We start from the raw sequence: 19,642 nt of genomic DNA on the forward strand, positions 1-19,642 counted from the left end.
GGGGTTGGGAATTTCTCTGCCTCTCCCTCCAGCCCAAAGCAAACTGGATGGGAGGAAGGCTGCAAATAAACAAAGAATTGGAGAAATAAATAAGTGAAGGATTAAATAAATAAAAGGATAAACGAAATAAATTAATGAAAGTGCTGCTAATGGCTTTAATTAACTGAAACAAAGCATGGGGAGAGGAGGGGATGGGGAACCTCCCTGCCTCTCCCTGCACCCCCAAAGCAAACCAGCTGGGGGGGGAGGCTGCAAGCAAATAAACAAATGACTCAAATAAATGAATCAAATGAAATGAAAGGGTTAATAAGGGGTTAATTAATTAAAACCAATTAGGAAAGGGGGGGGAGGGGGGATGTGGAACCTCCCTGCCTCGCCCTGCACCCCCAAAGCAAACCAGCTGGGGGGGAGGCTGCAAGCAAATAAATCAGTAGAAGAATAAATGAAATACAGAAGTGGATAAAAGAAATGCATGAATAAAGTAATTAAAAGGGTTAATTAGGAGTTAATTAATTGGGGGGGGGGAGAAGGGGAGAGGGGGACTTGGAATTTCTCTGCCTCTCCCCCCCAGCCTGAAGCAAAGCAGGTCGGGAGGAAGGCTGGAAAGAAGCAGCTCAATGGATGAATAAATTGATAATTAAGGAAAGGGTTAAATAAATAAATTAATAACGCGTTAATGAGGGGTTAATTAATTAAAACCAATTAGGAAAGGGGAGGGGGTGGCAGGGGTGGCATTTCTCTGCCTCTCCCTCCAGCCCAAAAGCAAACCGGGAGGGAGGCTGGAAGTAAATAAAGAACTAAGTAAGTAGCTGGGTAAATAAATGAAGAGGGGCAGGCAAGAAGGAGCCCAAAGGGTTAATCAGAGGTTAATTAATGAAATTAGGCGGAGTGGGGGCGGGGTGTGGCATCGCGCTGCCTCTGCCCACACCCCGGAGCCAGCCGCATGGGAGGAAGGCTGCGAACAACTCCGTGCAGGCAGCGAAGAGCTGCAAGGGTTAACAAGGGGTTAATTAATGCAATTAGGAAGCGGGGGGAGGGGGCCGGGGGGAGGGGGCAGCGCTCTGCCTCTCCCCGCACCCCGCTCCCCGCCGCCTCCGGCAGCGCCCCGCGGCCCCTGCCAGAGGGGCAGAGCACAGCGGCTGCCCCGGGAGGAAGAGGAAGAGGAGGAGGAGGAGGAGGGCTGCCGCCGGTGCCGGGGCTGGCCCCGCTGCCTGCTGCCGGCTCAGACTGGTTTCTGGAAAGTGCTTTTGTCTCGCAGGCTGCATCCTGGGAAGGGTCATGTGGAGCCCAATGATGTCATGGGATCAAAGCCTGACTCAGCTCGGCAGCCGCCCGGGTGGGTGGCCGCAGGTACCACCCTGCTCCAGGTGTCCCAACCCCGCCAGCGCCACCACCGCCCCCCGCCCGGCTCCAGCAGCTAAGGGGTTAACGAGCCTGGGCTCCCTCAGCCTTGGGAGCAGCCTGGCTGCTGCTCCAGGAGAGAAGAAAGTCCTAACTCCACTGCTGTCAAGAGCTGGGGGCAGTCTGGAGGGGTTCCCAGTCACGGGGGGAAGAGAGGACCTAAAGGTTCTAAAGGACCTAAAGAACCTTTAGAACCTTTAGGTCCTCTCTTCCCCAGCGTGGAGAGGTCCTTTAGGCCGTCTGCACCCTCCCCCACCTTGCATGGAGAGGTTCCCATCACAGGGGAGAGATCCTTTAGGTCATCTCCACCCTCCCCCCCGTGCTGTGGAGAGGTCCTTCAGGAGCTCTGGACACCTTGGTTTGGTTTTTGGGGGGGTGTTTGGTTGCTTTGGCTGAACACAGAGCCCAGGGTGCTGCTGGCTGCAGGGCTGCAGGTAGGGTGGGTTGAGAGCACCCTGCAAACCCTTTTATTGCTCCTCCCGAGCTTCTTCTGCAGCAACCTGGACTTTGTCCTCTTTGGAAAGGGAGGATTTTTGTCCAGCTGAACTCATTTGTTGTTTCCTCTCTCCTCTTCTTCTTCTTCTTCTCCTCCTCCTCCTCTTCCTCCCCTCACCCAGAGCCTCACAATGACAGAGGAAGCATGCAGGACACGGAGTCAAAAGAGAGCCTTAGAACGTGAGGTCCCTCACAACGATGTGGACAGCAAGAAGCTGAAAATGGAGAAAGGACTTTTAGGCACAGATTTAAATGCTGAAGGGGACATGAAAATCAAAGCAGAGCCTGGAGCTGGCAAAGTGCAAGGCTTGTTGAAAGGTGGAGAGGTGAAAGCAACCATCAAGGTGGAGGTGCAGACTGGAGATGAGCCTGTGGACATGAGTACCTCAAAAGGGTGAGTTGCAAACCCCCAAGGTCTGGGCCAGCAGCAGAGGGGATGTGTGGGCTGCTGCTGCTGCTGCTTAGGGGAGAAGTTCTCTGCCTGCTGGAATGCTGAGAGGGTGGAAAGCTGAGGTGTGGGCCACGGCTCTGGCTCTTCACTGCAGGTTTCAGTAGCTGCTCCTGTGGAACTTCCCTCCTGGTGTCTGCTGAGCAGCTGAGGGAAGAAGCATCCTCTGGAGCAGGAGAGTGGCCAAGGCAGGAGATGCATTTTTTGAGCCACTGGTTGAGAGTTGTGTGAGGAAGAGAGGGTTGGGTGTGATGGAGCTGGGAGAGAGGAAGAAGAGCAGCTTCTGGTTGGCTAACCAGAGGTTTAACTGCAGCCTTACTTCCTCCTGGTGAGGCTGACTTCATTAAGGCCTTCAGCAACCTGGTCTAGTGGAAGGTGACCCTGCCAGGAGGGTTGGAACTGGATGATCTTCAAGGCTCCTTCCAGCCCAAACCATTCCATGACTTGATGAACTTTTCATTGTCCCTTTGGCAGCAGGTTGATGGAGAAAGCTGGAAGCTGTCACCTGCCCTCTCCCAGGCTGCTGGAGGAGCTCTGGTTTTCCACTTGGGTGCAGTGAGCAAGGCTCCTGCAGCTGAGTTTCTCTTGGACAAGCAGCAGAAGTTGGTTAAAGTTTAGGGAGGAACTGCCATCAAGCATCAAAGGCAGCACCCAGGAGCAGCCCTCCACCCCTGCCCCCTCCACACAGGCATTCCTCAGCACCTGATAAGATCTGGGCTTTGCAGTTTCACACCTCAGACCTGCACTGCTCCAGCTCCCCATGGCCCAGATTCCTTACTCCCAGAACTCCTCCACTGGTTTTGTACCCAGCCCCTGCTCCTTCTCACCCAGCACCAGCTGGGCTCAAAATGCCAGGCTGGATGCTAGGAAGAAATTCTTCACAGTGAGGCTGGGGAGGCTCTGGCACAGGCTGCCCAGGGAGGCTGTGGCTGTGCCCTCCCTGGAGGTGTTCAGGGCTGGGCTGGATGAGGCCTTGAGCAGCCTGGGCTGGTGGGAGGTGTCCCTGCCCATGGCTGGGGGTTGGAGTAGATGATCTCTGGGGTCCCTTCCAACCTGAGCCCTTCCAGGCTCTGGGGTCTGTTCCTGCATGGTGCCCATGCCCACAATCCCTGCACAGCTCCTCTCCTGGAGCAGCAATGTGGCACTGAGCAGCTGGGATGCAAACACCTCCAAGTGACTGCAGGCTGAGGTGGAGGCCTCTTGTCTCAGGCTGAGTCTGGTTGCTTCTCCTCCAGAAGAATAAACTTGGCACTGCTAGGGGAGGTGGATCTCCATTTCATAAGGACTTCTGTTGTGTGGGTTTTGAGCTGTGGGATTCACCTTCCCCAACCTTTGATCTTCAGAGCAGTTTCCCTGCCAGCTCTCACCAGAGCTGTGTCTTTAAAGCACTTGTGCTGATTTTTGAGGAGATGAGAAACACAAAGAGCAGCTGCTGGAGAGGCCTCACCCCCTGCAGCCTTCTTGGGTAGAGCTCCTGCTTGGTGCTGGCTGGGCTCTGGGCTTTTCACCTTCATGCCTGCAGAACTGCAGACACCATCTTTGCCTTGGGAAAGGTGGCCCAGCAGTGATCCCTGTGGAGCTGGGGGAGAGCTGATTGAATCCAAGCCTGGCTCAGGTTGGAAGGGAGCTCAGAGATCTGTGACAAACTCATCCCCTCCAACCCCCCCTCCATGGACAGGGACAGCTCTCAGCTAGACTCAGCTGCTCAAGGCCTCATCCAGCCTGGCCTTGAAACACCCCCTGGGAGGAGGCAGCCACAGCCTCCCTGGGCAGCCTGGGCCAGGCTCTCACCACCCTCACACTGAAGAACTTCTCCCTCAGCTCCACTCTAACCCTGCTCTGCCTCAGCTCCAAACCCTTCCCCCTTGTTACCCTCAGGGAAATTCCCTCTGCAGCCTTCCTGCAGGATCCCTTCAGGCACTGCCAGGCAGCTCTGAGGTCCCCCTGCAGCCTTCTCCTCTGCAGGCTGCAGAGCCCCAGCCCAGGGCAGAGCTGCTCCAGCCCTTGCCATCAGTTGATGTCCATCCAGGGTTTGCAGCACTAAGCTGCCAGCAGCTCTGCCTCCAGCAGCTCTGCCTCCAGCTTCAGACTCTGCAGCTTTCTGTGGCTGCTTTTGGTTTTCCTTCTAAACCTTGAAGTCAAACTTTAAAATAGGATCTGCCCTGAGCAGGTTTGCTGGTGCCAGGAGAAACAGAAGCAAGTCTGTAGTGGTGGGAGGCTTTTGAGGAGAGGTCACACAAGGCCAACCCAAAGCCTTGCTCCTCGCTGCCTGGCGCTGCTGGGAGCTGGCTCTGCTGCTGTGTCATTATCCCAGCCCCACTCTGGGAAGGGAGGGCAGGAAGGGGAAGCCTTCTCCTGCAGGCCAGGGCTCACTTGCAGTGGGATGGCAAGAGTTTTGCTTGTGAGGACACTGACTTACACCAGGATGGGTGCTGGAGGCAGGGAATCTGCCCAGCTGAGCTGGATCCTGACCTCTTACTGTGCTGTCAAGCTCTGCTTTCCCTTTGCTCTCTTCTCCATCTCTCCTGGGATGTTCTCTTCCCCTTCTGTACACAAGAGCCATGGAATGGGTTGGGTGGGAAGGGATCTTGAAGATCAGCCAGCTCCAGCCCCCTGCCATGGGCAGGGACACCTCCCACCAGCCCCAGGATGCTCAGGGCCTCATCCAGCCTGGTCCTGAACACCTCCAGGGAGGGAGCATCCACAGCCTCCCTGGGCAGCCTGTGCCAGTGCCTCCCCACCCTCGCTCTGGAGCTCACCCACTCCCACCCCCTGCCAAAGCAGGGCACCCACAGCAGCTTGCCCAGGAGCACAGGGGCCAGGGGGGGTTGGAAGCTCTGCACAGAAGCAGACTCCACAGCCTCAGCTGGGTCAGCAAGACAAAAGCTTCCTGACTTCCTCTGGCCCAGCTGGGGGGAAGCAGAGCTCCAGGGCTGGATTCAGCCACCTGCCCTTCCTCTTTCCTTCAGCCCCACACAGCACTGCAGTGTCCCACAGGCAGGTGGCTGGGGGCTTGGGTTGGTTTCTCCTGGGGTCTCTGGTTGCTCCAGGATGCTGCAGGACACAGAGGGAAGCTCCTGGCCACCCTGCCACGACCGTCCCTTGTGCCCTGGGGCTTTGCAGCATCTCTGTGGCTGGGAAAGGACCTTTGAGATCATCAAGTCCAACCCTTCTGTAGCTCCACCAGGGCCACCCCTGCACCATATCCCTGGGCAGAGGACCTTGGCCCTTTTCTCAGTGTTCTCAGGGCTGTGGGAGGTCTGTGCTTGATTGACTCCCCATTAAACTGTGGTTTAGGGCTGGGGATGCCTGGCTGGGGGGAGCTGGGCAGCAGCTTTCATCTTCCAGCACAGAGAGCAAATGCTGGAGACAGCAGCACTTAGGAGAGCTGAAGGGAGAAGAATGGAACCAAGGCTTTATTTAGCTGAGGGATCTGCCTGATGGCTCCAGAGGATGAAGGTCAGAGGCTGGGGGCACTCAGCCTGAATTCTGAGCTGCTGGTGGCAGGGTTTTGCTGCAAGTGCTGATGTTTCCATTGTCTGCCTGATTTGGAGACATCTGCTTTGGATTTCTTGCTCCACACACAGGGTAACAAAAGAGCAAAGCCAGCTCCTCTGTGCAGGGCTGCTGGGCAGGGGCCTGCTCTGCATGGCTGCAGCTCAGTCCTGTGCCACCTCCTTCAGCCCTGCTGCTGAGCACATCCAGCAGAGAATGCAGGGGCTGGGAAGGGACCTTCAAAGGTTATCCTCTCCAACCCCCCTGCAGGCAGCAGGGACCCCCCCCCCAGCTAGAGCAGGGTGCTCAGAGCTCTATCCAGCCTGCCCCTGAATGTCAGCAGGGAGCCTCCACCACCCCCCTGGGCAGCCTGTTCCAGGGTTGCACCAGCCTCACTGTGCAGAACTTGTTCCTGATGTCCAGCCTGGATCTCCCCTGCTCCAATCCCCTGCCCCTTGTCCTGCTGCTGCCTGCCCTGGGGAGCAGCCCCTGCCCTGTGAGAGCAGCCCCTGCCCTGTGAGAGCAGCCCCTGCCCTGTGAGAGCAGCCCCTGCCCTGGGCAGCAGCCCCTGCCCGTGGGGGCAGCAGCCCCTGCCCTGTGACAGCAGCCCCTGCCCTGTGACAGCAGCCCCTGCCCGTGGGGGCAGCCCCTGCCCGTGGGGGCAGCCCCTGCCCAGCTCTCCTGGCAGCTTTTTGGTGCTTTTCTTGGCCCTTTCTCCCTTATTCTCTTGAGGTCCCCAGGCAGCCCTTGGCAAGCAGCCAGGGGTGCTGGAGCCCCTTGGCCATGGCCACTCCATTTTCTGCAGCAGCACCTGGGCCTCACCTCACAAAATGAAGGTCAGGCTGGGCCCAGCTGCTGCCAGGCCGTTGCCAGGCCGTTGCCAGGCCGTTGCCAGGCCGTTGCCATGGTTTCTGTCGTGCCAGGTCACGTGCCAGGGGTGTCACATGAGCCGTGGTGGCCCTGCTCTGGGTGCTGCCATCTGGAGCAGGTTCAGCAAAGCTGGGCAGAGGGAAGCTGGTCTGGAGCAGCTCAGGGAGGGCAGCTCCAGCATGGCCTCTTGGCAGCTCCCAGTGCCACCAGCTGCTGGCTGCTGCCCAGGGAGGGGACCAAGGCTGCCTGGTGCCAGTTGTCATCTGCAGCCCCTTCAGAGCCTTTGCAGCCCCTCCTGGCTGACTCTGCAGCTCTTGGGGTGGGCTCAGAGGGGGGAGCTAGGCCTTGGTGAGCTGCTGCAGGGATGCTCAGAGCTCCACCTCCATGGATCTCAGCTTTCCAGGGAGCTCAGCTCTCCCTGGTTTCCATCAGGGACTCCAGCACAGAGCAGGAGCAGCCAGCAGCTAACTCCTTCAGTCCCTCCCATGGAGCTGTCCCCTCCAAAGGCCTCATCCTGCTGGTGCCTTCCCCTTCCATCTGGAGAAGGCTCCTGAGCCAGTCAGGGCCTGGCCCAGCTGGGTTATGTCCCTGCTAAGAGTGACCTGAGCCGGTGTGGTGCCTTCAGGTGCAGGAACAAACTGGAGCTGCTTCCCCCTGGCCCTCTGAACTGGGAGGCAGCCCAGCTGCAGGGCTGTGGTTCACTGGTTTGCTGTGCCCTCTAGAGGACACTGCTCAGCGTCCCTCCAGCTCTGCCACTCACCTGCCAAAGGCATTGGCTTTGAGTTGTGTTTTCCTGGAATCATGGAGTTGGTTAAGGTGGAGAAGACCTTGAAGGTCATCAGGTCCAACCCAGTGCTCACTGCCAGCCCTCAGCACCACAGCTCTGAAGCCCCCAGGGATGGGGACTCCACCGCTGCCCTGGGCAAGTTCTGTCCTGGGAAGCTCAGGAGCCCTAAGGAGAGCAGAAACTGAGCTCCCCCATGGTGGAGGGGTTTGGGTTGGCCATGCTGGCAGTGGCTTGGTTTCCCCAGCTCACCCTCTGCCCCTTCTGCTCTGGCCCTGCAGTGACCTGAAGCGGGAGAAGCGAGTGCCCTCCCCGGACGTCATCGTGCTGTCGGACAACGAGCCCTCCAGCCCCAGGATGAATGGCTTAACCAAGCTGGCACTGAAAGAGACCAACACAGAGGCACTGATGGTGAGGAGCCTTGGCTGGACACTCTTCATACAGCCATAGAATGGGTTGGGTTGGGTTGGGTTGGGTTGGAAGGGACCTTCAAGATCATCCAGTTCCAGCCCTCCCTCCTCAGCCATGGGCAGGGACACCTCCACCAGCACAGGCTGCTCAGGGCCTCATCCAGCCTGGCCTGGAACACCTGCAGGCAGGAGGCAGCCACAGCCTCCCTGGGCAGCCTGTGCCAGAGCCTCCCACCCTCACTCTGTAGAACTCCTTCCTGCTCTCCAGTCTCAGTCTCCCCTCTCCCAGCTCAAAGCCCTTGGCCCTCGTCCTGGCGCTGGAAGCCTTTGTCAAAAGTCCCTCCCCAGCTCCAGGTGGGTTTGGCATCTCTGCAGAGCAGGAGACTCCACAACCTCTCTGCCAGCCTGCTCCAGGGCTCCAGCAGCCTCCCACCAAAGACTTTTCTCCTCCTGATCAGATGGAACCTCCTGGCTTCCACTCTGTGCCTGTTCCCCCTTGCCCTGCCAGCGGGCAGACCCTGCCCCCTTCTCGCCCCCTACCCTTCAGATACTGATGACCACTACTGAGATCCCCTCCCAGCCTTCTCCCTTGCTGTGAGTTCTTCTCATAACCTCTTTGATGCCTTCTTTTCCCCTGCTGCATTGCCCACCCCTGGCCCTGCAGAAGAGCAGCCCTGAGGAGCGTGAGAGGATGATCAAACAGCTCAAGGAGGAGCTACGGTTAGAGGAAGCAAAATTGGTCCTGTTGAAGAAGCTGAGGCAGAGCCAAATCCAGAAGGAGACCACTGCCCAGAAGGTACTGCTCTGCCTGCAGGTGCTCAGCAGCTCAGCCCTGCAGGTGGAGGGGACAACATTTCAGTAGTGCTGGCAGCTGTCATGAGCTGTGCAGCAGAAGATTGCTCCTGAAGGAAGAGTCTCACTTGTCCTGAAGTCTTGATGGCATCCTGGGGGCTGCAGCCTGGCCTGGGGGCTGCAGCCTGGCCTGGGGACTGCAGCCTGGCCTGGGGGCTGCAGCCTGGCCTGGGGGCTGCAGCCTGGCCTGGGGGCTGCAGCCTGGCCTGGGGACTGCAGCCTGGCCTGGGGGCTGCAGCCTGGCCTGGGGGCTGCAGCCTGGCCTGGGTTTTTCATACATTCACATAGAATAGTTTGGGTTGAAAGGGACCTTCAAGATCATCCAGTTCCAGCATCCCTGCCATGGGCAGGGGAGACCTCCTTCTAGCCCAGGTTGCTCAAGGTCTCATCCAGCCTGGCCTTGAGCACCCTTGGAGGAGGTTCTTGCTGACAGGTGGAGCTCAGATGTTTGAAGCCCAGGCTCTGGGGGCTGGTGGCCAGGGGCTGTGTTTGTGCTGTGTGGCAGAAGCCCAGCTCTGCACTGCAGCTGGCACCAGGTGCAGTCTGAGGAGAGCACAACCCAGCTGAAAAGCCACTTTTTTTGGTGCCAGAGCAGTTCCCAGCACTCTCAGGCTGGCACTGCAGGCTGGAGGTGGGGGGTGGCAGGAGGAGAGCAGAGGAGGTTGGTGAGCCCCCACCTGCTGTCAGGGGACACCTAAACCCTTTCATCTTCCAGCTGAGGTGCTGGATTTTGTGCTGGGCATGAGGTGCAGGCTGCAGTGCACTTCCCAGTCCAGCTGGGTGCTGATCCAGTTGCCAGGGCTGGTTTTGGTGGTTTGGCATCTTCCTCCTGGACTTGTGAGTGCTTCAGCAGCTGATGCCAGGTACCTGCCTTGCTCACCTGAGCCATGAGTCTGTGGCAGCTAAGGAAGGTGAAAGGACCTGTCCCAAGCTCCTTCATCCCTGAGGTCTTCTTCTGCCTCTGCATTGTGCTTGAAGCTCATTAGAATCCTTGACTCACAGACTGCTGGGGGTTGGGAGGGACCTCCAGAGATCACCCAGTCCAACCCCCCTGCCAAAGCAGGGCCCCCTAGGGCAGGTCACACAGGAGCACAGCCAGGTGGCCTTGGAAGCTCTGCCCAGAAGGAGACTCCACAGCCCCTCTGGGCAGCCTGCTCCAGGCCCCCAGCAGCCTCACACCAAAGCAGCTTCTCCTCCTGTTGAGGTGCAGCCTCCTGTGGTTGAGTTTGCATCCACTGCCCTCATCCCATCACTGGGTGCCACAGATGGGGTGAGGCTGGTGATGAGGGTGGGTCAGAGTGAGGTGGGCTCTTAGCCGGAGTGCTCTGCTCTTGCTGTCTAGCCTCTTACTTGCCTGCTTTAATCTCTCTCCTCACCTCCTAATCCCTTCCCCCAGAGATGCATGTTGAGGTGCCTGGGGGAGGGGGAGAGCCACAACCCTTGGAGATTTCTCTTGCTGAGCTGCAGGGAGGTAAAAACTCTCTGTTGCCTTAGCTGCTGTGACTCTGCTGACACTTTTCCCCTCCTCTGCTCTTCTTTCTGTTTTGTTGTTGTTGTTTTCTCCTCTTCCAGCCTGCTGGTTCCTCTGGGAGTGCTGTGGCCACCCCTCCGCCCTTGGTGCGGGGACCGCAGAGCGTTCCTGCTGGCAAAGCAACCCTCCAGGTCAGTGGGGAGGGCCAGGCTGGCAGGCTCAGGGCATGGAGCAGAGGAGAAGGTGCACAGGACAGGGCAGGCAGGCCCCTCGTGCTCATGGCTTGGTGCCAGGGGGAAGATTCCTGGCTTGAACTGCCCCCAGGCCCCCACTGGCAGCTCTGTGAGAAGGACTGGCGTGGGGGACGCAAGCAGGAGGGCTCTCAGGAGCTTGTTTTGCAGTGGCTGATCCTCCTGATCCACTCTGCTGGTGATGAGATCTGTGCCAGGACTAAGGACCTGTGGTGAAGGAGGATGCCTTGGGAGTTCTGGCTGCTGGCAGCCCCTCACTGTACCTTCAAGAGACTTAATTGTGCCCTCAGGGAGGTTAACTAAGAGCCAGGCAGCTCCTTCGGTGGCTGTGTGGCACAGGTTGGGGTTGGAAGGGACCTTCAAGCTCCTCCAGCCCAAACCCCCCTGCAGCCAGCAGGGCCATCCCCAGCCAGAGCAGGTTGCTCAGAGCCCCATCAGGATCATGCAGTTCCATGGCTGGAGACAGCTCCTGCTGCACCAGAATCAGGGAATTGGGTTGCTTGGAAAAGACCTTCAGGGTGGTTGAGTCCAAGCACCACCCAGCCTGCTCCAGGCCCCATCCAGCCTGGGTTTCAACTCTGCCAGGCTTGGAGCCTCCCCAGCTCCTCTGAGCAACCTGCCCCAAGCACCTCAGCCACCCTGCTGGGGAAGAATCTCTTCCTGGTGGCAGGAGGGAGCTTGGTTCAGAGTAAAGGAAATGAAATGTGGCAAAGCCCTGGGGAAGGAAAAGCCAAATGCAGAGGTGGTTGACATCTGTCAGCCTCACCTGGCTCTGGAGCCCAGGCTCTGGTTTCACTTTGGAACTGAAACCACTTTGGGTTGTTGACTAACAAACCTCCAAGTGCTTCAGCACAAAGCTGCTTCCCCCTGCTGAATGCCAGCTCCTGGTCTCAGGATCCCCCTCCAGGGGGCTGTAGTTGAGGGAAGGGGCTGGGGGTGGTGCATTTGCTCTCCATTCAGGAGACACTGCCCCAGGTCAGAGCAAGCTGGAGCCACCTCCTCCCTGGGGCAGGGACAGCACTTCCAGAGGAACTGAAGCAAGAGTTTACCCTTCAGTGAAACTCTGGTTGGACAGAGCAGAGAGAAGGCAGCTGAGGAACCAGGAGTGGAGTTCCTCTCTCTTCATTTTTGTTGGTGTTTGGGCAAATTAACCTCCAGCTGCTTTGGCTTGACTCTAAAACCTCTACTAATGCCTGGGAGTAGGAGTAGGAGTGGACATTCAGGGGTAGGAGTGGACATTTGGAGCAGGAGTGGGGTCAACATTTAGGAGTAGTTAACATCTGGAGCAGGAGTGGACACTTGGAGCAGGAGTGGACACTTGGAGTAGAAGTGGAGTGAACATTTGGCCTTCAGGTTGAAAGGCAAACCCAGAGAGGGTTTAGCTCCCCAGCAGGCAGGCAGGGAGCTGTGTGTGCAGCTGGGAGCTCAGCTCTGGCAGCTTTGGTGCTTGCAGGAGTTTTGTCTTCTGGGGGCCTGAGTGAGGGAGGTGGCCAGGGGCATGGAGCCCCTGGGGAGCTTTGCTGCTCCTCAGCAGCCCTCACCCAGCGCTGGCAGTGTGCAGGGCTGGCAGTGGTGCATGGACCCCAGCACCTCACAGAGCACCATGAGAAGCTTGGAGGATTGAATGCAGCCTGCAGCCCCCAGAGGCTACATTTTTCCAGCCTTCTGTGGCCTGGTTCCTTTCCTCTCCCATTGTTACTGTCTGAAGCTTTCCCCTTTTCCTGTCTCTCTTTTCTCTTCCCACACACACAGGTGCCCAGTGCTCCCTTCCCCACCCTCCTGCATCTCCAGCTCCCCTGCCCAATGCTCCCCCTGGAAGACTCCACTTTGTGTTTCCCTTTTCCCTCACTCCCTGCCCAAATTCTCTTCTTTCTCCCTCTTACTAATCATTCTGAGCACTGCCTGCAGCAGCCTGGCCACCTCTGGTCCTGCAGCCTTGCCCTTGGCTCCAGCCAGATGCCACATCCATCCCACCAGCCAGAGAGAAGAGCTGCACTGTGTCCCCCCTTCCCTCCTCCTCCTCAGGTTGTTGTGCCTCTGTGGTGTGTCCCAGCAGTGGGAGGGCAGTGGAAATGTCTCCCAGAGCTGCTCTTCACCTTCTGAATTCTGTGCAGGATGAGAGAGAGCAGTCCCTGAGCAGGCAGCCAGGCTGGCACCACATCTCCATGGCTGCCTGAGGTTTCAGGAGCTGCTTGAGCATGGCCTGGAGCTGCAGCAGGATGAGACCACCTCAGGAGCCCCCTTCTCTCTTTTGCAGACCTCCTCTACACGTCTCCCAGGCACTGTTATCCCTCCTCCCTTGGTCCGGGGAGGGCAGCAGAGTTCTTCCAAGCTAGGAAGCCAGCAGAGCACGCAGATAGTGATGCCTCCCCTGGTCAGGGGAGCACAGGTGAGTGTCTGCCATGGGCTCCAGCTGCTCTGCTTCCCCTGAACACACCTCAGCTCCCTGCTCAGTCATCTCTGCTTGTCTGGAGGAGCTCTTGCAGGAGGGAGCACAGCCAGAGGTGCTGCTGCTGCCTCACCCACGACACAGATCCTGCAGCACTCAGTCCTGTGTGAGCTGCTGTCCCAGCTGGGCAAGGAAGCCCTGTGGTGGTGCAGGATCCTGCCACAGCTGCTTCTCTGAGCTGTGCCACAGCAGCTGCTTTACCTTCTGAAAGTTCAGTTCCAGCTTCCAGCTGCTCCTTAGGAGCCTTTCTAAAACCTCATGCTGAGAAGTAACTTCCTGGAGTCACAGCATGCTGTGGGTTGGAAGGGACCTTCCAGGTCATTCAGTTCCAGGTTCCTCCACACCAGGTTGCTCCAGTCCCCATCCAGCCTGCAGGCTTGGAGCCTCCACAGCTCTGAGCAGCCTGTGCCAGGGCCTCAGCACCCTCATGGGGAAGAATTTCTTCCTCATGTCTCATCTCAAGCCAGCTTCTTCCAGTCTGAAGCCATCAGCCTTCATCCTGTCCCTGCAGGGCTCTGTACAAAGTCCCTCTCCAGCTGCCACAGAAGGTGGGGTTGGAAGGGACCTGTGGAGGTCCTTTGCCATTAAAATAAACCACCTGTGTATTCTGCAAGAGATTTGCCTCAGAAACTCAGATGGTTTGGGCTGGACTAGATGACCTCTAGAGGTCCCTTCCATCCCAGAGCCTTCCCTGACTGCTTGAGACAGCTGCTGTGGCTGGCAGCCGCTGGCCTCAGGAGCATCTCCCCCCGTGGCACCTGCGCAGTCTCAGGCTTCTTCATTCTCAACCCTTTGCACTCCCTGCCTGCCTCACATCATCCCATCCCAACTTCCACCCTCCACCTCCTTCCCCACACCCATCCCAGCAGCCCATTTCTGTGTCTCCCCAGCAAATCCACAACATCAGACAGCACTCCAGCACGGGGCCGCCCCCGCTGCTGCTGGCGCCGCGCGCCTCGGTGCCCAGCGTCCAGATCCAGGGGCAGAGGATCATCCAGCAGGGCCTGATCCGCGTGGCCAACGTCCCCAACACCAGCCTGCTGGTCAACATCCCACAGGTCAGTCCTGGCAGGGGGGGTTGGGGCCCTTCAAAGGAGCACATTGAGCTAAGGCAGCAGCACCCGCAGCAGCCTGCCCAGGAGCACAGTGCCCAGGAGGGGTTGGAAGCTCTGCAGAGGAGGAGACTCCACAGCCTCTCTGGGCAGCCTGCCCCAGGCCTCCAGCAGCCTCACACCAAACAACTTTCTCCTCTTCAGATGGAACCTCCTGGCTTCCAGTTTGTGCCCAGTGCTCCTTGTGCTGTCCCTGGGCACCACTGAGCAGAGCCTGGCCCCAGCCTCTTGCTCACCAGGCTTCAGCTCTGGGGCTGCTCTGCTGCAGGCTCTCAGCCCCAGGGCTCTCAGCTTTTGTTCCTCCCAGAGCTGCTCCAGGCCCCTCAGCAGCTTCCCAGCCTCTGCTGGACTCTCTCCAGCAGTTCCCTGGCCCTCTTGAACTGGAGAGGCCAGAACTAGACTCAGTCCTCCAGATGTGACCTCAGCAGGGCAGAGTAGAGGGGGAGGAGAACCTCCCTCAGCCTGCTGGCCACACTCTCCTGCTTGCCCCCCAGGGGACCATTGACCTTCCTGGCCAGGAGCAGCACACTGCTGGCAATCAGAGGCAGCAATGAGCTCTGGGGGCCACCAGCAGCCAACCTTCGCCACAGGCAGACGGAGCCAGCGCCGCTTCCCTCCCTCCCTCCCTCCCAGCTGGTGTCTCCAAAGTGCCATCCCCTCTGCTGCTGGTCCCTGAGCTGTGTCCTTGTCCCCTCCCAGGCTTCCCCCACTTCAATCAAAGGTACCACAGTGACATCTGCTCAGGCCAACGCCACCACCACCAGCGCCGCTTCCATCAACTCCACCGAGTCCCCGGCCAGCCGCCAAGCCGCTGCCAAGCTTGCCTTGAGGAAGCAGCTGGAGAAGACACTCTTGGAGATCCCTCCTCCCAAGCCTCCTGCACCAGAGATGAACTTCCTGCCCAGTGCAGCTAATAATGAATTTATTTACTTAGTTGGGTTGGAAGAAGTTGTGCAGAACTTGCTGGAGACTCAAGGTGAGACTGAGCACCGCAGGTGTTGCTCCACGGCGAGGGAGTCCCTGCCTGGGCTTGCCCTCAGCGGCAGGGAGCAGGGGGCTCGGGGTGCCTCAGCTGTCACCCCAGGGTGACACACCTGCCACATCCAGGGTTCACATCCTTGGGTAGCTCCCAGGCTGTTTGATTTAAGAGTCCAAAAAAAGCAGGCAGAAAAAGAAAAGGTTCTGGTTTCTGAGGCTGGGCACTGGGAAGGTTCCTGAGTGCACCACATGGTCCCCAGAGCTGCCACTCCCTGGCATGCAGTCATGGAGTGGGTTGGCTTGGAGAAGGCCTTTCAGATCCTCCACTCCCAACCATTCTCTAGCTCTGCCAAGGCTGGGGCTGAGCCCTGGCCCTCAGCACCACAGCCCTGGGGCTCTGAAACCCCTCCAGGGCTGGGGATTCAGCCACCCCCCTGGGCAGCCTGGGCCAGGCTGTGAGAACCCTTCCAGTGAAGAAGCTTCTCCTCATGTCCAACCTAAACCTCCCCTGAGGCAGCCTGAGGCCATTTCCTCTCATCCTGTCACTTGTCCCTGGGGAGAAGAGACCAACCCCACCTGGCTCCAACCTCCTTGCAGGGAGTTGCAGAGATCCAGAAGGTCTCCCCTCAGCCATCCTTGTTCTCCAGACCCTTCCCCAGCTTGGCTGCCCTTCCCTGGACCCCCTCCAGCCCCTCACTCAATGTCTTCCTTGGGAGTGAGGGCAGCTGACTCAACCACTTCTTCGTCCATCCCTACCCAGTTCTCTCACCAGCCCCTGAAGAAGCCTGTGCTGGGCACCCAGACACTGGCTGAGGTGGGGAGCTCAAAGACTGAGCGATGCAAGCAGCGTCAGGCTGAGGAGTTGTGGGTGGGAGGGTTTGCTTCGGTGGGGCCTGGGTGAGGTTCCTCTGTGTTGCTGTGTTGCTGGAGCTGAGCTGAGCTGAGCTGGGCCGAGCTGAGCTGAGCTGAGCTGAGCTGCCGAGTTGAGCCGAGCCGAGCTGAGCCACCAAGCTGAGCTGAGCTGCCGAGCCGAGCTGAGCTGAGCCGAGCTGAGCTGAGCTGAGCTGAGCTGCCGAGCTGAGCCGAGCCGAGCCGAGCTGAGCTGAGCCGAGCCGAGCTGAGCCAAGCCCAGCTGAGCTGCTGAGCCGAGCTGAGCTGAGCCGAGCTGAGCCGAGCCGAGCCGAGCTGAGCCAAGCGTAGCTGAGCTGAGCCGAGCCGAGCTGAGCTGCCGAGCTGAGCTGCCGAGCTGAGCTGAGCCAAGCCCAGCTGAGCCAAGCCGAGCTGAGCTGAGCTGCTGAGCCGAGCCGAGCTGAGCTGAGCCGAGCTGAGCCAAGCCCAGCTGAGCTGCCGAGCTGAGCTGAGCCAAGCCCAGCTGAGCCGAGCTGAGCTGAGCTGAGCTGCTGAGCCGAGCTGAGCTGAGCCGAGCTGAGCCAAGCTGAGCCAAGCCCAGCTGAGCTGCCGAGCTGAGCTGAGCCAAGCCCAGCTGAGCCGAGCTGAGCTGAGCCGAGCTGGTTGTGCCCCGCAGGCAAAGTCTCCGTTGCTGTCTCCTCCCGGGAGCCCTACCTGTGCGCTCAGTGCAAGACTGACTTCACCTGCCGCTGGAGGGAGGAGAAGAACGGCACCATCATGTGCGAGACCTGCATGACCTCCAACCAGAAGAAGGCCCTGAAGGCCGAGCACACGAACCGGCTGAAGGCTGCCTTCGTCAAGGCGCTGCAGCAGGAGCAGGAGATCGAGCAGAGGATACTGCAGCAGGCTGCGTCCCCTGGGCAGACCAAGGCAGACTCCATCGTGCAGCACCATTCCCTCAAACAGGTACAGCTCCTTCCCCCCCGACCCTGCTGGCAGGGAGGGCTCCTGGGGTCTGCAGGCGACGGAGCTGTGGCGGGAGCTGGGCTCCGCCGCGGGGGTGCGGCCGAGCGGGAGCGCGGAGCCAGGCTGGTGGCAGTGGGGTCTGACACCTGGGGGCTGGTGCTGAAGCTGTGGTAGGCAGAAGGGTGTGGTGGTCTTCTGCAGTCGTTGTGATGGGCAGAGAATCCCAGACTGGGCTGGGTTGGAAGGGACCTTCAAGATCATCCAGTTCCAACCCCCTGCCACAGGCAGGGACACCTCCTACTAAAGCAGCTTGCTGGAGGCCTCATCCAGCCTGGCCTTGGACACCTTGGAGCCTTCACAGCTCCTCTGGGCAGCCTGTTCCAGGGCCCTGAAACTCTCCACAGTGCTGTGCAGCCAGAAGGGGGCAGAGGAGCCGTGAAGCCCCAGCAAGGGTTGTGGTTGTGTGGGAGGCAGGAAGCTGCCATGCCTGCCTCACCCTCTGCTCTCTTGCCAGAGTTCCAGCCAGATGTCTCGAGGTCCTGGAGCCCCCCGAGGGGTGCTGCATGCATTTAGCCAGTCCCCCAAGTTGCAGAACGCCTCTGCAGCAGGCCTGGGGAGCAGGCCAGGGAAGCATGGCGAGAGAGCTGTCAGCAAGGGCAGTGCTGCTGCCTGGAAGAAGACTCCCATCAGCACAGGTAGGGCCTTCTGCTCTCAAATGTCCTCTCCTTGCCCTCACCCTTGCTGCACTCTGTCCACGGTCCTCTGGGTAAGGATGGCTTCTCCTCAGTGCTCCTTGCACCCCAGCACCCAGCCAGGTGCTGCTCTCACTGCTGCTGGTGGTTTATAGAACCATAGAACTGCTTCAGGTGGAAAAGGCCTCCAAGCTCATCCAGTCCAACCAGCAACCCAACACCACCATGGCCACTAAACCACGGCCCTGAATGTTGCTTGAACACACTCAGCTGGGACATCCCCAAGCAGAGCAGGTTGCTCACAGCCCCAGCCATCCTGACCTGCACTGGCTCCAGGCATGGGGCAGCTCCAGCCTCTCAGCTGCCTGGGCCAGGCTCTCACCACCCTCAGCATCAACAATTTCCCCCTTTTTCCAGTCTGAATCTCCCTCTTTCAGTTGCAAACCCTCACCCCCTGTCCTGTCACAACAGGCCCTGCTCAAAGGTTTGTCCCCAGCTTTCTGCTCTCTCCAGTGAGTCCTGGAAGGACTCACTGTGGGGCACAGAACCTTGGTGCTCAGTGCCGGGATGCTGCCGGGAGCTCCGAAGGGGTCCTCTTGCCGGCCAGCAGAGCTCAGCTGATCACTGTGGGCAGGCTGTGGTGTGAGCAGGGTGGCTTTGCCTCAGGGCTGTCTCACTCTCTGACCCTTCTCCTCTTCCCCTCCAGGTGGGGCTTTGCCCTTTGTCAATCCCAGCCTAGCTGTGCACAAATCCTCCTCGGCAGTCGACCGCCAGCGCGAGTACCTCCTGGATATGATCCCTCCCCGCTCCATCCCACAGTCTGCCACGTGGAAATAATGCAGAGGAACAGCCCAGAGGAGGAAGACTTTCCTGTTTCTGCCATCCTTTTTATACCACAGTACAGTGGAATCTGCTTTAATCCCAGCTGGATATGCCCCAAGGCTTTCTAGGATGCAAGAAGCCCCACTCCTGACCCCACCGAGCGCCGCTGCCCCCGCGGGTGGGGGACAGACTCCAGCTCCTTTGGCTGATGGACTGATGGTGAAGGCTGCCAGGGAAGAGGAAGAATCCTCTGGTTTCCTTTTGTTTTGCTGGGCTTTACATATTTAGTTTGGAATTATTCTTACTGGGTTTTTTGTTGTTGTGGAGGGGTGTGGGGGAGGAGGCAGCCAAAGGAAGAGGACCACCCCCAGATGACTTCTCTGCCTTTGGCTTCCCGAGGACTTCACCACCACAAGGCTCCACTTGGCTGTGGCCTTTGGATGGCAGTGGGAGAGGAGAGAAAGAGAGAGAGATTTCAACCCCAAGTCTTTGCAGATGCATTTAGTGAGCCAGGATGATGTTTGCTTTTTCCTCCCTGCCCCTCTTCCAGCCAGGAAGGCAGCCTCCAGCTGATGATATTTCACAGTCTCCTCATGATAAAGAAGTGCAAACCCACAGCCCAGTTGAGTATGGCTTTGGTTTCCTCCTCCTTTTTGGTTTCTCTTTCTCCTGTTGTTGCTTTTTGTTGTTGCTCCCTGAGGGGACTGTGGCTGTGCCCCCCTGCTGCTGGTGGTGGTGGTGGTGGGCAGCCAGTTGCAAGAGTCCCTCAGACTTTGGTTGGCTTCTGGGTTTGGAATAGACTTTTGGAACTGTTTGGTAGTCTAAAAAGAAAACAACACAACAGATTTGGTTCCCTGACCAGAGCTCAAAGCAACCACCTGGGGCTGCAAGAGAGCAGCTGTTGGGCCTGGGCCTTCTCCTGTGTTCCCAGAGACTTCCAAGTGGAACTGGGGGGGGGGGGGGGGGGGGGAAGGTTGACTCTTTATTTTATGTTTATTTTCTTCCTTTTGGAGGGGGTTGGGGGTTGGGGGTTGGTTTAGTTCCTTTTTTTTTTTTCTGTTGTTGTTCTGAGCAGTTTTACTCAAAAGAGGAAAAAAAAAAAAAAGTTCAAACTAAGAAGAATAATAAAAAAGAAAACAAAAAAAAAGAGCAAAAAAGAGCAAAAAGCAAAACAAAGCACACAAAAAAAAACCACCAAAGGAGGAACTGCAGAGGCTGGAAGCAGTCAGAGTGGAGGGAGCAGAGGAGCAGGAGGTGGCCTCGGGGCTCTGGCTCCTTCCTCCAGCCACAGCCACCC

General features: G+C 58.5%; 1 protein-coding gene across 3 annotated transcripts in view; it reads left to right on the top strand.

Moving 5' to 3' along the window:
* Positions 1–18,812, top strand: part of GATAD2A (GATA zinc finger domain containing 2A) — a 52,055-nt gene extending 33,243 nt beyond the window's left edge. For 2 of the 3 annotated variants that reach the window (XM_054175103.1, XM_054175102.1), the window contains exons 3-12: positions 2,019–2,290; positions 7,775–7,904; positions 8,568–8,699; positions 10,328–10,417; positions 12,735–12,866; positions 13,817–13,984; positions 14,738–15,014; positions 16,542–16,831; positions 17,346–17,526; positions 18,230–18,812. In XM_054175103.1, the coding sequence (XP_054031078.1) occupies positions 2,028–2,290; positions 7,775–7,904; positions 8,568–8,699; positions 10,328–10,417; positions 12,735–12,866; positions 13,817–13,984; positions 14,738–15,014; positions 16,542–16,831; positions 17,346–17,526; positions 18,230–18,360 (1,794 nt within the window). In that variant the 5' untranslated portion in view covers positions 2,019–2,027 and the 3' untranslated portion in view covers positions 18,361–18,812. The remainder of the gene's footprint in view (positions 1–2,018; positions 2,291–7,774; positions 7,905–8,567; positions 8,700–10,327; positions 10,418–12,734; positions 12,867–13,816; positions 13,985–14,737; positions 15,015–16,541; positions 16,832–17,345; positions 17,527–18,229) is intronic. The other variant, XM_054175104.1, reaches the window with a different exon arrangement.
* Positions 18,813–19,642: the final 830 nt, after the last annotated feature.

Source organism: Dryobates pubescens, chromosome 31 (assembly GCF_014839835.1).
Source record: "Dryobates pubescens isolate bDryPub1 chromosome 31, bDryPub1.pri, whole genome shotgun sequence".
In the NCBI taxonomy this organism is placed as follows: Eukaryota; Metazoa; Chordata; class Aves; order Piciformes; family Picidae; genus Dryobates; species Dryobates pubescens.